The sequence below is a fragment of the Hypanus sabinus genome, chromosome 26 (assembly GCF_030144855.1).
Source record: "Hypanus sabinus isolate sHypSab1 chromosome 26, sHypSab1.hap1, whole genome shotgun sequence".
Taxonomy (NCBI): domain Eukaryota; kingdom Metazoa; phylum Chordata; class Chondrichthyes; order Myliobatiformes; family Dasyatidae; genus Hypanus; species Hypanus sabinus.
The window spans coordinates 34,364,758-34,377,741 of NC_082731.1; the positions used below are offsets into that span (position 1 = coordinate 34,364,758).

Below are 12,984 nucleotides of genomic sequence, written 5' to 3' on the forward strand. Positions count from 1 at the left end.
TCTGCACCAGAAATTTGGAGCTCACTTCTCACGTAGTGGGAATGGTACAGATCCACTGGGAGATACAAGGAGGAGATACAAACCCGGGGTAAGGCACAGACCTGTGTGCAGTCTAGAAGGTGTTGGAATGGGTTAAAGGGGCAAAATTGCCCTTCATGGAGCCATGAAAAGCAAGAGCAGTTAGAACAGAAAAGGAGGCTATTCTGCCCATCAAATCCTTGCCTCCTAGGAGATCAATCTCTTCATTCTTATTGGCCACGGCCCTAGAAATCAGTCCCTCTCTAGTGCCCATCCAGTTCCCTTTTGAAGACCCTATCTGTGCCAAGTTGCACCACTTCAACAGTTCCAGATCGGAACCACACTCTGCAGTAGAACATTAACTCACATCCCCCTGTGCACTTCAGCCTTTCGTTTACATTGAAATTTTGACCAGCGTTTAGATGCCAGCAAAGTCCTTGAGGTATAAAATAAAAGATTAAACTATCATTCAAAATGCCGTTGTTGCTCAAGGCAATAGCTGAAGTTATTGCATATATGCACACATATACAAACTCACAAACACGCATAAACATGCACATGTGGACTAGTTTTGGTGTCTCTGGATCATGGTCTCTTTGGGGGCTTACACGGTGGGGGGGTGGGGGGAGACTGTGCTTCTGTTGGTGCAAGTTAAGGGGGCATTGATACTTCTGCTGCGCTGCTTGTGTAAATGATGGGGGGGGGTGCTTCGATATTTCTATCATTCATTCTATGGGGTTGCCTGTTTCCTGGATGTCTGTGAAGAGTACGAATTTCAGGTTGTATACTGCCTACGTTCGCTGATATTGAACAAGCCTTTGAACGTACACACATAAACGTACATAGACACAAACCCACCCATTCAGAGACCTGCAAATACATCTCACATATTTATTTATTATTGAAATACAGCACAGAATAACTCCCATCCCTGATATATTTAGTTCCCCCCCCCCTTTTTTCCTGCCCATCACTCTGCCTGTTCTCCCCTCCCCCTTTCTTTCTCCCTAGGCCTCCCGTCCCATGATCCTTTCCCTTCTCCAGCTCTGTATCACTTTCGCCAATCACCCTTCCAGCTCTTAGCTTCATCCCACCCCCTCCGGTCTTCTCCTATCATTTCACATTTCCCCCTCCCCCTCCTACTTTCAAATCTCTTACTATCTTTCCTTTCAGTTATTCCTGACGAAGGGTCTCGGCCCGAAACGTCGACAGCGCTTCTCCTTATAGATGCTGCCCGGCCTGCTGCGTCCCACCAGCATTTTGTGTGTGTTGGCAGAACAACCCCTTCCGAGCAATCCCCCGATTTAATCCTGGCCCAATCACAGAACAATTTACAATGACCAATTAACCTACCAACCAGACTGTGGGAAGAAATTGGAACACCCAGAGCAAACCTACATGATCAACAAGAGAACGTACAAACTCGTTGCAGAGAGTGGCCAGAATTCAACCTGGGTTGCTCGCACTGTATATGCATATATACACAGATAGACGGACTCAGTACACTCAAGTAAATCATGAAATGCTACACCCCAGACCCACCCTCAGCCCCCGCACCAGGGTCGCTCGGCCTGTAGACAGTTGAGTCAGCACTGAACTGGTCCATTGCTGTACCGAGGGACTGGATTAGATCAACGAGAGTGCAGAAGACAACTACCTGATGGTTTTCCAATGCTCCTGAACATTACAGGTTGTTAACATTCCCTCAGTCTGCAGACCACGACATCCCTTCTCCCACTCAGCCCAGTCCCTGGCTCAGGACAACTTCTGACAAAGTTAGTCAGTTAAAGTCTGTCCCGAGCCTTGTAGGCTCATCAGGCCGGTGCTTATGCCGGTTTCCGTGCCGTGAAGCCACTGAGAGTACGAGACTCCCCCCAGATAGGACGCCAGTTTATCGTGAGGTTAACCCCCAGCATTTTGCCGGTACCCATTTTCATCTGGGTGGACTGGAGCGATGTGTGGTTAAGAGCCTCGCTCAAGGACACAACACGCTGCCTCGGCCGGGGCTCGAACTCACCACCTTCAGATCCAACAAAGTAAATACACACAAAGGTGCCTTGGAAAACTAAAACCCGAGTTCCAGTGGGTTTTACGGAGTACCATCAAGGAAGAAAGAGGGGAGAATTCCAGAGATTTGAACCACGTCAGCTGAAGGGACGTGGGGGAGCAACAGTATCTGGGGGAGAGGCCGGAACTAGAGGGACAGGGATCTCAAAGGGTAACAGGACTGGAGAGGGCTGCAGTGATGAGAAGGGCAGAGGCCATGGAGGGAACAGAAAGGAATGGTGAGGCTTTTGAAATGGAGGGATAGGTTAAATGGAAGATAGTTGGTCAGGGAACCCAGATATGATGGAGACGGGGATTCATCCGAGCTCACACGAAGGCCGCAGAGTTTGAAACGAGTTCAGCTTTACACAGACAGTAATTGAGGGTTGTCAGCAAGGGCTTTCTTCAGAGAGAGGCAGACCCCAGGGAGGTCTGTAGAACTCATCACTGCAAGGGTCAGATCCAGAGCTTTGTTGGATTAGCTGGTCTGGGCCAGGGGAGTCAGTGTGGAGATGCTGTCAACACCAACCATCTCACAGACCGTGAAGGAACTCCGGGACACTAAACCCTAATGTCAAGAGTGGCAAAAATGTGGCAGATGCCCTGATGAAGGGTCTTGGCCCGAAACCCTCGACTCCGTGGATGCTACCTGACCTGCTGAGTTCCTCCAGTGTTTTCTGTGTGGCGGGGCAGAAGATCAATTCTGGTCAAAGAGCTCCTGGGACACTGCACAACTGGGAGGTTGAGTACAGAGGGGACCAGCGCTGTGGACACAACACCAAAGATCTGGCTGAGCTTCTGCAAGCAACCTCGCAATACTTAGCAGCTCTGAATCCCCGCCGACTTCCGGTTTGTCATTCCGAAGTTCACGCACCTGCGGTTGTTTTGGATCTCATCCTCAAATGCAGGTAAATGGGAGGAGCCCGGTCAGCAGGGACTCGATGGGCCGAAGGGACTGTTTCCGCGCTGTACGGCACAACTGAATTCAGGAGGCCACATCAAAAGGGTGGCTTACCGCAACCCACTCATGCCGATGTCTCCCTCCTGCCTCAAGCCAGTAGGTCAGAGGCAGATGTAGGGGGATCCAGGCGGCCTCGTCTCTCTCATCAGATTTCTGAATGGCCCGTGAACCCATGAACTCTACCTCATTATCCCTCTTGTGCTCCGTTCATATTTCACGTGCAACTTGTAGCTACTTTAAAACTTATTTCAGAATTCTGGACCTGACAGCAAGAGAACTCTGCCGGGTCCGTCCCAAGCCCGGCTGCAGAAGGAGGAGGGTCGCGCTCGGGGGGTGGGGGGGGCGACCCCCGTCCCGTTAAAAACCCAGTGCCGCAGAAACGGCAACAGAAGCTCCAAAGGCCTCATCCCCGGGAGAGGAAGGATGCACCAAGAAGATGGGCTACACCTGGAGACAATGAGGCCCAGGACGGAAGGCTCCGGTTGGTGGCCGGTGCCCCGGTAGGGGCAATGGGCCGGAAGGAAGTATAGTAACTGCCTCAGAGTAACAGATTGCATGACAGAGGCCAGGGATAATACATTTGATCCTGGTCTGCTGCAAGACCGGTCTTCTACTGAGTGAGAAGTCCTCTCTTCACCTCTTGCACAATATCCCATGTGAGAAACCCAAGCAGAGGCAGTGGTATTTCTCCCCAGTGCTCTGGGCATTTGCGCCTGATTTAGTTCTGAGACAACATGTTGTCTGGTCCCGGCCTTCCTCAGCTTCGTATGAGCTTTCCAGGCACAAATGATCTGCATGATTCCTGCATGGAAACATCAGCTGCCCTTCAAGAAGACTTCACTGGTGAAAAACCAGCTGCGGGACACCCAGGCTTGATATCAAAGCAAGCCTTTATTTTCTTTCACCTCCTCACTCCACAATTTCTTCAACAGTTCCTGTTATTTTAAACTCCACCCAATTCGAATCTGCGGTCCAACTGCCGATCGCTCCCTTTCTGAAGAATCTTGGGCTTCCCCCTCACTCCTCAGCTCTTCCGAGTAAATTCCCCCCTTCCTTCTGCAGGTCAGATCTGCGGGAACCCTCTGCAGCTCTCTCCGCCCCCAGCCCGCACTTGCCCCCGGGGCCGGGGTGGGGGGGAGGCAGAAGGTTTCTGATGGATCTTGCAGGGTGATGGATGACCTGTGACTGAATCCCCCACACGGGGTGAAACAGCGCCACGCTCACTCTCAGACCCCTCAGCTGCTCAGTTGAGTCGACCTCACACAAAAATCAAACCCCTCTGCCCCATTCTCCCCAGTCTACCCACCCCACCGTTCAAACACCACATCATGAGAGACTCGTCAACTCTCATCTCAAGACTGCTGCATCTGAACAAGTTGCAAGCTTTTTTTTTGCTTCAGATGCAAATTTAACTCAAAAATAAATTAAAACTTCACTGGGATGGAAACTCTCTCAATGTGCTAAATCACTATGTCTTCAACATCACCAAGCCTTATATTTGGATATCAATTTGAATGCAGAATAACGGCCTTTAGAGCAGGAGAAGATTCCCCCGTCTCCTGGCGGAATCTGTAAGTGCAAAGCCGATTTAATAATCTGATTTAAGATTAATGGTGCTGAAAATTTTCCCTTTTTTTTGAGCAGAAACGATTCCATGGAGAGAAATAGCTGAGGTACAGCTACATAAAACCCAGGCACCCGTTGCAAATAGCATCACTTACTCACTCCTACAGATCCACTGCACCTCCGTGCAGCTTCGGACAAATTAAAAACGACTACAAATAGACTGCTTTGTGAAATAAACTCCCGATATAACATCTGCATCTCATATATAGATCTGCCTAAATGCGCAGAGTGTTACATTTACATTACTCTGATGGTGTAAAGATTATTGATCATACATATTTGCACTCTGTCCTGATATAACTAGCACGAAATACATTTAGAATTAGATGATTTAAATACTGTTAAATGCACCATGCATACATAAATTTAAATATTTATTTTGCATACTCCGGGATGCATGTAGATAATACTTGCATTCCATCTGTAATATAAATATTACTGAACATATATAAACATTCATATATTTGTTGAGTAATTATTATAAAGATTAAACAATTTGGCCTGAATCTGGGCTCACATTCTCTTCGTCGATCTAGATCCAGTGGGGCTATTTCTGATCACACTGATTGACGGATGCAGCTAGCTATCACTAGTACTGTAAATATTTATTGTGCATAATATTTAATACAGGGTACATTTATTCAATATGTCAACAGTTTAAGTATCCACAGTATTCTTTATCCCGTCCTGCCCGAGTGAGGTATTTGTAGAGCTTGGGATGGAGAAGGTAATGCGGAGTGAGAAAGTAGGGGAGAGACAGGGAAAGAGGGCGGGAGGGAGAGGGAGAGGGAGAGGGAGAGGGAGAGGGAGAGGGAGAGGGAGAGGGAGAGGGGGAGAGAGAGAGAGAGAGAGAGAGAGAGAGAGAGAGAGAGAGAGAGAGAGAGAGAGAGAGAGAGAGAGAGAGAGAGAGAGGGGGGGAGAGGATAGGAAGTGATAAAGGGGGAGGGAAAAGCAAGCGTTTGGAGAGCTGTGGGGAGGAATGAGCCAATGGACAGAACATGTAGGGGACCTCCGCTCAACCGGCGGGACAGGACGGGGGAAACACGGGAGGGGAGGAGAAGCGATGAAGAGGGACGGGGAGATGAGGAAGGTATTGAGTGAGTGAGAAATGAGAACGGAGTAAGGTTCATGGACTCGGACCCGGTACTAGAATTCAATGGGCGCCTGTCGTGGGCGCTGGAATTAAATAGTTAATTATCACATTAGAGCGGGATTAGAGAAACAAATTACTCGCTGGGGGAAAAAAACACTTGTCCTTTATCTCCAACATCAACCCAACCACTTTTACAAATTCGACAGACAGCCCACGTCCCGTTCCCCTCCCCACCCCCGCACGCCCGGGCTCGCACCTCTCACACTCGGCGCCTCTAAACCGCGCGCACAGTTGTACTTAAACACTCTTACGCACGCGCACGCATCCTCTCACACGCACGGCGTCAAGGTGCACACTCCCCGTCGGGCACACCTTCAGAGCCCACACATTTTATCCCTCAAGTGCACCCCTCTCTCTTTCTCTGACACACATTCCCTCCAAGTGCCCTCGACGCCCTCAGCCACACCACGCCTCCAGTGAAGTGCCCTTACCTTCTCCAACTCCAGTAGATGAAACCTTAGCACCTGAATGGCCTGAATCATCTGTGGAGAGAAGGGGGTATTCAGTTAGAGTGGGTCGGTGACGCGCAGGAACATTAGGGCGCTCCATCAAAATGGGCGCGCAGCAGACACTCAAGGCGCTTTCTGATGTTACATCGAGGGTCAGTTTACAAAATGTACAGCAGTACTTGATTTATGTAATGCATAACGTCGCTTGGTTAATTTTACAAGTAAATTTGGCCGGGCTCGGTTGTTCTTGCATGGGACCTCTTTTACCAGTTGGGGTACGGAAAGCGCTGGATGACAGCTAACCCCGGGTTGTATCCGCTCCCTCTCACACCGTCAAACACAACGTAAACTTTAATTACCAAATTATCCAGCTCGGGGTTGGAAGAGAATAGAGGTTTTTCTGTTCGGATCTAGGAAACAAAAGAATTGGAGAATATTTTAATATCAACAGATTGGAAATAGTGGACTCCAATCCATGCACAAACCCCTCATCTGCGTCCGGGGTAGACAGGAAGGGGGTAAACTATGTCTAAACGAGTCGTGGCTTTGTAGGATATATCAGGACTTTCCGATTTTACAACTGTACACCTATCTATTCATACACACAGGGTCAGACGCCAAAAGTTACATATCCAGACAATCCTCTCTTACACACACACGCACGCGCGCGCACGGGGATACTCTGTTAGACACATTGGACGCGCGTGCACACACATACACACGTAGAAAAGCACACAAACACACATACGGGGGTACTCTGTCTGACACATTGAACGTGCGTGCCCACACACACACACACACACACACACACACACACACACACACGTAATCTCTCAGACTCCTTGGACGCGCGTGCACACCACACACGGGGGTATTCTCCCAGACACATTGGGCACACATACATACATACAAACACAAACACACGCACAGATGTTCTCTTAGACACATTCTTTCACCCACAGTCTTACACTAGTACAAATTTAATCTCGCTCACAATACCATCTAAGAAAAATACAGAATTCCGACAGCAAAACACACCCTGCTAACAAAAGTCTGCAGAACGGCATAAACACATAAATCCCTCGTGGCGGTGATTACACACACAGTTACACATTTACATTCAATCACTTCAGATTATAAAATGAAGTAGGTCCGTACACATGGTTACACATGCACATAAACACATCCGACCACCAAACCCCTAGAACAATAAATAGCATGTGTACATAACCCGTAAACTCACGCTCGATGTTTACACGCGCGCTCACACACGCAGTTTATCCCTGCTCAGAGGCGATATCCTAATCCCCCTTTACACTTACACAGTCTGTGCACAATCACAGTTTACACGCACACAACCTGCACTCAAACTTACTCGAGTAGGCACTCAGTTACCTTACGCAATCTCTCGTACACACTAATGCGCTCCGTGCCGGTTTTGGATGGGGGCCTCTCAACGAAGATCACAGTGAGAAATATTCTGTTGTATTCAATTTTATTGTATGGTTCTGGTTTAAGGGGGGGGTGGATGAATAAACGGCCCGATTAGAGTTAATGCGGACTCCCTCCCTCCCGGCCTCTGAACCGCTACGGTCCGGCCCCCGCCAGGTCTGTGGGGCGAATGGGACCTGTGCTGTCCTAAATCAGCAGATTCCTCCCCATCCCACTTCCACCCGGGAAAGCTCGGTTCCTTTCCGAGGGCGCTCATCTGCCTCGATTCTACCGCGAGGTGCGAAACTGTATGCGCAATCCCCACGGTCGATCTCTTCTGGAATATCAAATTAAATCCATTTCAATACGATTTCTATTTGAAATCGCTGCTTTTATTAGCACTGATTGTTATTAAATTAATGTCTGATTGAGAAATATACTGGAGGCGCTGGAATTAATCAGTTGGATTTCACACCCATATTGATAATCTTTGGCGCGCTCTGCGTAATTACCTGGACAATTAGAATAAGAGTCAATGCGATTCTTAGGAATAAAATTCCTTTTATCTTGTCTAGGTGTCTACACTACACTACTGCGCACCAATCTAAACCGATTTGTGGCAGATTTTATGTCTTAAATCAGTGACCCGAACATATTTAATAAATTGATCCCATAGTTAATATACATCTGAATATATCCCACAAACACACACACGCACACACTCCCTCGCGCTCGCACAATCCGAAACACTTTATAATTCTGTGCCCAATTCACAAGTGTTAACCTGCAGTGACACTTGCCCTACTTGTAATATAGTCACAAACATTCCACTTTCTCTCAATCCAAATTACTTTCATCTGGTTTTTAATGCTGTTCTTCCCTCGCTGCGGACCTGTTTAGCGAACACCGCGATATCTTCGTTGAAGGAGTCGGAAGAGCAAACATCCCCGCCGGCTACTCCACAGTCCCGGGGAGTGCACGTCGCCAGCTCGCACTTCTCAAACACTAGGGCAAGGAGCGGGAATAAGGGGTGACTGTGTGTGCGTGCATGTGTGTGTGCGTGTGTGGAGGGGTGGGAAGGGAAGAGGAGAGAGTCGGGATGGGGAGAATGGGAGACAAAAACAGATCAGAGGTTATAAAAGAAAGGACTCCTCAAACAAAATATCAACTCCGTCAAACACCCCGAACCCACCAACCCCTTCAGCCACCAAACATTTGTAGACTTTACCCAAACCTGCCCCTTACTCCTCGGCGTAGCTAGACGGCCCTCCAGAAAATGTCGGCAGCTTCTAAAAGCGTACTAGGAGGCGAGGAGTGATTATATAAATGGACTTAAGAAATTAGATAATGTGATACTTATTAAAATCAGCATGAGGCAAAAACGAGGAAGATTGAAACTATTAATAAAAATATATTTATAGATCCCAGATTTTAAGAATTTATGCAGAGTAGATCACCATTGTGAGTTTTCATAAACGTACAAAGGTGAACAAATTAAATACTATTAATCCAGGAAAACAGGGTTGCAGCCTTCGGTTTGGTCAGACATCGACAATCTAAAGTAGGGCATAGCAGAAGTTTGAAATATACCCACAGTCGTGTGCATGAACCAACAACAAGCAACTGCGGCAAAGACGGACCAAATCCTTGTCAGGGGATAGAACGTAAATCGACAATAAAATGATAAGGAGCCGTAAGGTACATATCCGCGCGCATTCTCCCATGTACTTGTTAATATTTGCAGTGTTTCACGCACAGCCGTGTTTGTATGACACACTGTTTTACAACAATTCATCCACAATAGTGTGCGTTTTATATACTTGCTGGCGGATACGGTACGAATCCGATTTGTTTCTGTGTGGATGTGGTGTCAAATGCTGTGTGCTAGCAACAGTTATTGGGGGAGGAGAGGGGCACAGTTTTAGAAAAGAGTGAATCCAATTTATTCTGAATCCCAAGGATTAAGGAATTTCCACCACACACTTTATACCAGGGTGTGTATAAACTCGAGATAGGCTGCATATTTAAACCCTTGTTACCACTTGCCACGGGGAAAAAAAGGTTTATTTAAAAAACTTAGGATGATATTTTAAATCAGTTAGCAAACCCAAAATTCAAGTCACCGACGGCCACAGCTGACCAGGTGATTAAAGTGACCCAGCTGGGCATAAGGTTCGTTTTTTTTTATGCGATTAACAGCACTGGAAAAGCTTTTTAACCCTTGTTAGTTAACCCCTACGTCCAGTTTGATTTAAAGTGTAATCTGGGAAATCGGCCGCGCGAAAATAAAATAACAGACTTCCAGCTGAACCCGGCGCATTGAATCTCAGAAACACGCAGTTTCAGTCACAAATTCCCGACTGCAACGGCTGTTCAAACCCGAGCAAAGGGATTCAACCCGTGCACTTCAAGTTAGGGCCCTTCCGAACTATTTGCCCAGACTTACAGGGAGCCTAGAAGATTTACAAAGGGCGCGGGAAACCGCAGCGATTTTGTTTAAATTGTTAGAAAGTGGAGAAATGTGAGAAACTCGCCGGGTCTCATATCACAAATCCACTGAGTTTTCCTACAAAGCGAAAATATACCGCCTCCCAGAGTTATTCAGCTGAGAACCAGCGGCAGACAAGCGCTTAATTGCTGCATGGTTTAACGTTCAGTGGGAGAGAATGAGGGTTGGGGTGGTTTAGCTGTGGTGCGTGGACACCTCATGATGTTTCCCGGCCCCCTTCGCCTTACTCAGCGACATGAGCTCGTCTGCCCCCGGCCTGCTGGCACTCCGCAGCTGTTGAGTCCAGATTTTGCTGCGTCGCGCAAAACGGGCAAACGGGGCCGAACTTTAAACTGCTTTGGCCAAGTCTCCCTCACTCAGCTTCCATCCCAGTACTGATTACTTAGGACTTACTTACACAAGCTAATTCCTATTTTTGAACAACCCCGCTCAGCCCAGGCATTGCACGCGTACTCTTGTGCAGATAAAGCATTTCATTAAATTCTGATCGCCGTTTTACTTTGGGGTGGGAAGGGGAGGATATCTTGGTGCCGCTTGTTAACAAACGGCAGAAATGGGTGACCTCGACTTTAATTTACAGGCGTCGTCAAGGCAGATCGAACAGTTGCTTCCTTGGAAGTCACAGAATTTGAACAAAAATATTTTTTTGTGTCGAATAGAGAGACGGGGACTGGGCATCTGGAATGGGAGCGTAGAGAAGTGTATGGTCATGTCCTTTGGTAGAAGGAGATGTAGATTATTTTCGAAATCAGGAGATAATTCAGCAAACGAAGGCGGAAAGGACCCCAGGAGTCCTTAAAGGTTAACTTGGAGGTTGAGTCAGTAGTGAGGAAGGCAAATTCAAGTCGAGCACTTAATTCGAATATAAATGCTTAAGGATGTAATGCCGAGGCTTTATAAGGTGTTGGTCAGATCACGTTTGTAGCATTTTAGGTCCCATGTCTGTGAACTATTCCACCCGTCGGGACTCTGCCCGGGGAGCCGTTGAATCTCACCTCGTGAAAGGGAGCCAACTGAGACAATTCTGACCTTAAGGCTGAACCGAAACGCATATAAAAAAAAATAAATGCGCCTATTCCCTCCCGAGAAGAGGGGAGGACATAAGTGTTGCTCAGCCGAGGTGTGCTGGACTGTCGCCTTCCCCAGCGCGGTGCAGATACACGGGCTAACATCTGCGGAGACTGGTGAGAGTTGGGGAAATGAAGGCAGTTCACAAACCCGACCTAAACCGACCCTAACCCCTTCTCTCCACTTCCACCTCATCCTCCACGACACCACTTTGACCTGTTTTCCAGGGTTGAAGAAATTGGGATCTCCCTTCCCCTCTGACCGGAGAGAACCCCGTGGGGTACGCCCGAGGCAGGATGGGGGGGGGCAAGGGTTGCTAAATACCCTTGATCCAAAAGCACAAATGATCAGCCCCCACCATCACCCCTTTCCATGCCAAAGTAATCTCCAAATTCACTCCAAATTTCCCCTCGCACTTTGAGTCTCATTGTTAGAGAGTTTCCGGTCTTCTATCTTGGACGTTGCTTCTAACAATTGCCTCCTCCTAGCCGCCAAGGGAACTTCTCCCACCTTATTCCAGTACCCCATCTCCTCGACTGTTTGTTCCACACATTCTTCCCACCACTTCGCCCCAACCTGGGTTCAACAAATCGCCCCTTTTATTTCTGGCTCTCTACTTCTCTGAATCTTCATCGTTACATTCCCTTCTCCCTTTGCTTCTTGCAGTCATCTCTCCTTTCAGACAGTTTTTAATGAGCTTTTTTTTTCCAAATCTCCTCAAACTTCTTCGAGTCTCTTACCCGTATATTGCGTCCTTTTCCCTCTTGAGTGTGTCGTTGATGCTGTTGCCGAGGCTTGACGGCAGCGTCGCCCGGTGACCAGAGCCCGCCGGCGGGTAGTGTTGTGCGTGGATCCCGGGGCCGTGGCCCAGATGATGTGCCAGATTGCGGGATGCGTGTGTGTCTCCATAACTGGGCATGGACACCCCGTCCATCCCATAGTGGGACAGTTCATCGTACTGCAAGGAAAACGAGGGACAATTATAATTTCAGCATGAGACGCAGCTGCTTTCAAAATCATTTCAAATTCTCCAAAATATACTGGTCTACAGTCAACACCGTTCACTAAAATAAATATACATTGGAAAGTCCAGTAAAGCATATAAACGTTACAAGGTACACATTCCAAACCAACAAGCACACGAACACATACTTCAGACGTTCAAACCACATAACAGCGAGAAACGCCACAAATCCACAGAAATAAAATTAACACCCTTTCCCCCTCACACTCGTCCTGAGCCAGGTTTTGGGCATCCTCGGAACTTCAGAAACCCAGAGCCCACACTTCAGAGGGCTCGGCCCGCTCAGAAACAAAATTCAAAAGCTGGGGCCGGCTGAGCCCTCTCTCGTGTCCCACACCCCCCTCGGAAAAGAAACAGCACCGGGGTGTTTTCAGGCACCCTGTTCTGTAAAATCAAGCGTACATTTATTTCTCCTGACCGCGCTCAAAATGACCAAAAACACAATTCCACATTGCCAAAACAAACAAACAATTAGCCTAAACATGGGGCTTAAAGCACCATAAACAGGCTATTAAGTTAAAGTACCATTAAGTTGCTGTTGTAAAATATAAGACAAGGCAATCCCGGTCCAGCCTTACAGTAGATAGGAACAGTTATATGGTCGGGATATATATATATATATAAAATATATACAATATAAATATATAAATAAATGTATTTTTAAAAATAGACTGTGAATTTAGCTCCCAAGATAGCAAC

At 47.6% G+C, this 12,984-nt stretch overlaps 1 protein-coding gene across 9 annotated transcripts in view; it reads right to left on the reverse strand.

Moving 5' to 3' along the window:
* Positions 1-12,984, reverse strand: part of LOC132381426 (homeobox protein Meis1-like) — a 425,677-nt gene that overhangs the window by 239,858 nt on the left and 172,835 nt on the right. For 4 of the 9 annotated variants that reach the window (XM_059950823.1, XM_059950822.1, XM_059950830.1 and 1 more), the window contains exons 1-5: positions 12,491-12,532; positions 12,002-12,219; positions 8,577-8,718; positions 6,613-6,663; positions 6,236-6,286 (exon numbers count right to left, since the gene is read on the reverse strand). In XM_059950823.1, the coding sequence (XP_059806806.1) occupies positions 6,236-6,286; positions 6,613-6,663; positions 8,577-8,718; positions 12,002-12,219; positions 12,491-12,517 (489 nt within the window). In that variant the 5' untranslated portion in view covers positions 12,518-12,532. Of the gene's footprint in view, positions 1-6,235; positions 6,287-6,612; positions 6,664-8,535; positions 8,719-12,001; positions 12,220-12,490; positions 12,533-12,810; positions 12,846-12,984 lie in introns of those variants that run through there. The other 5 variants (XM_059950824.1, XM_059950828.1, XM_059950827.1 and 2 more) reach the window with 3 other exon arrangements.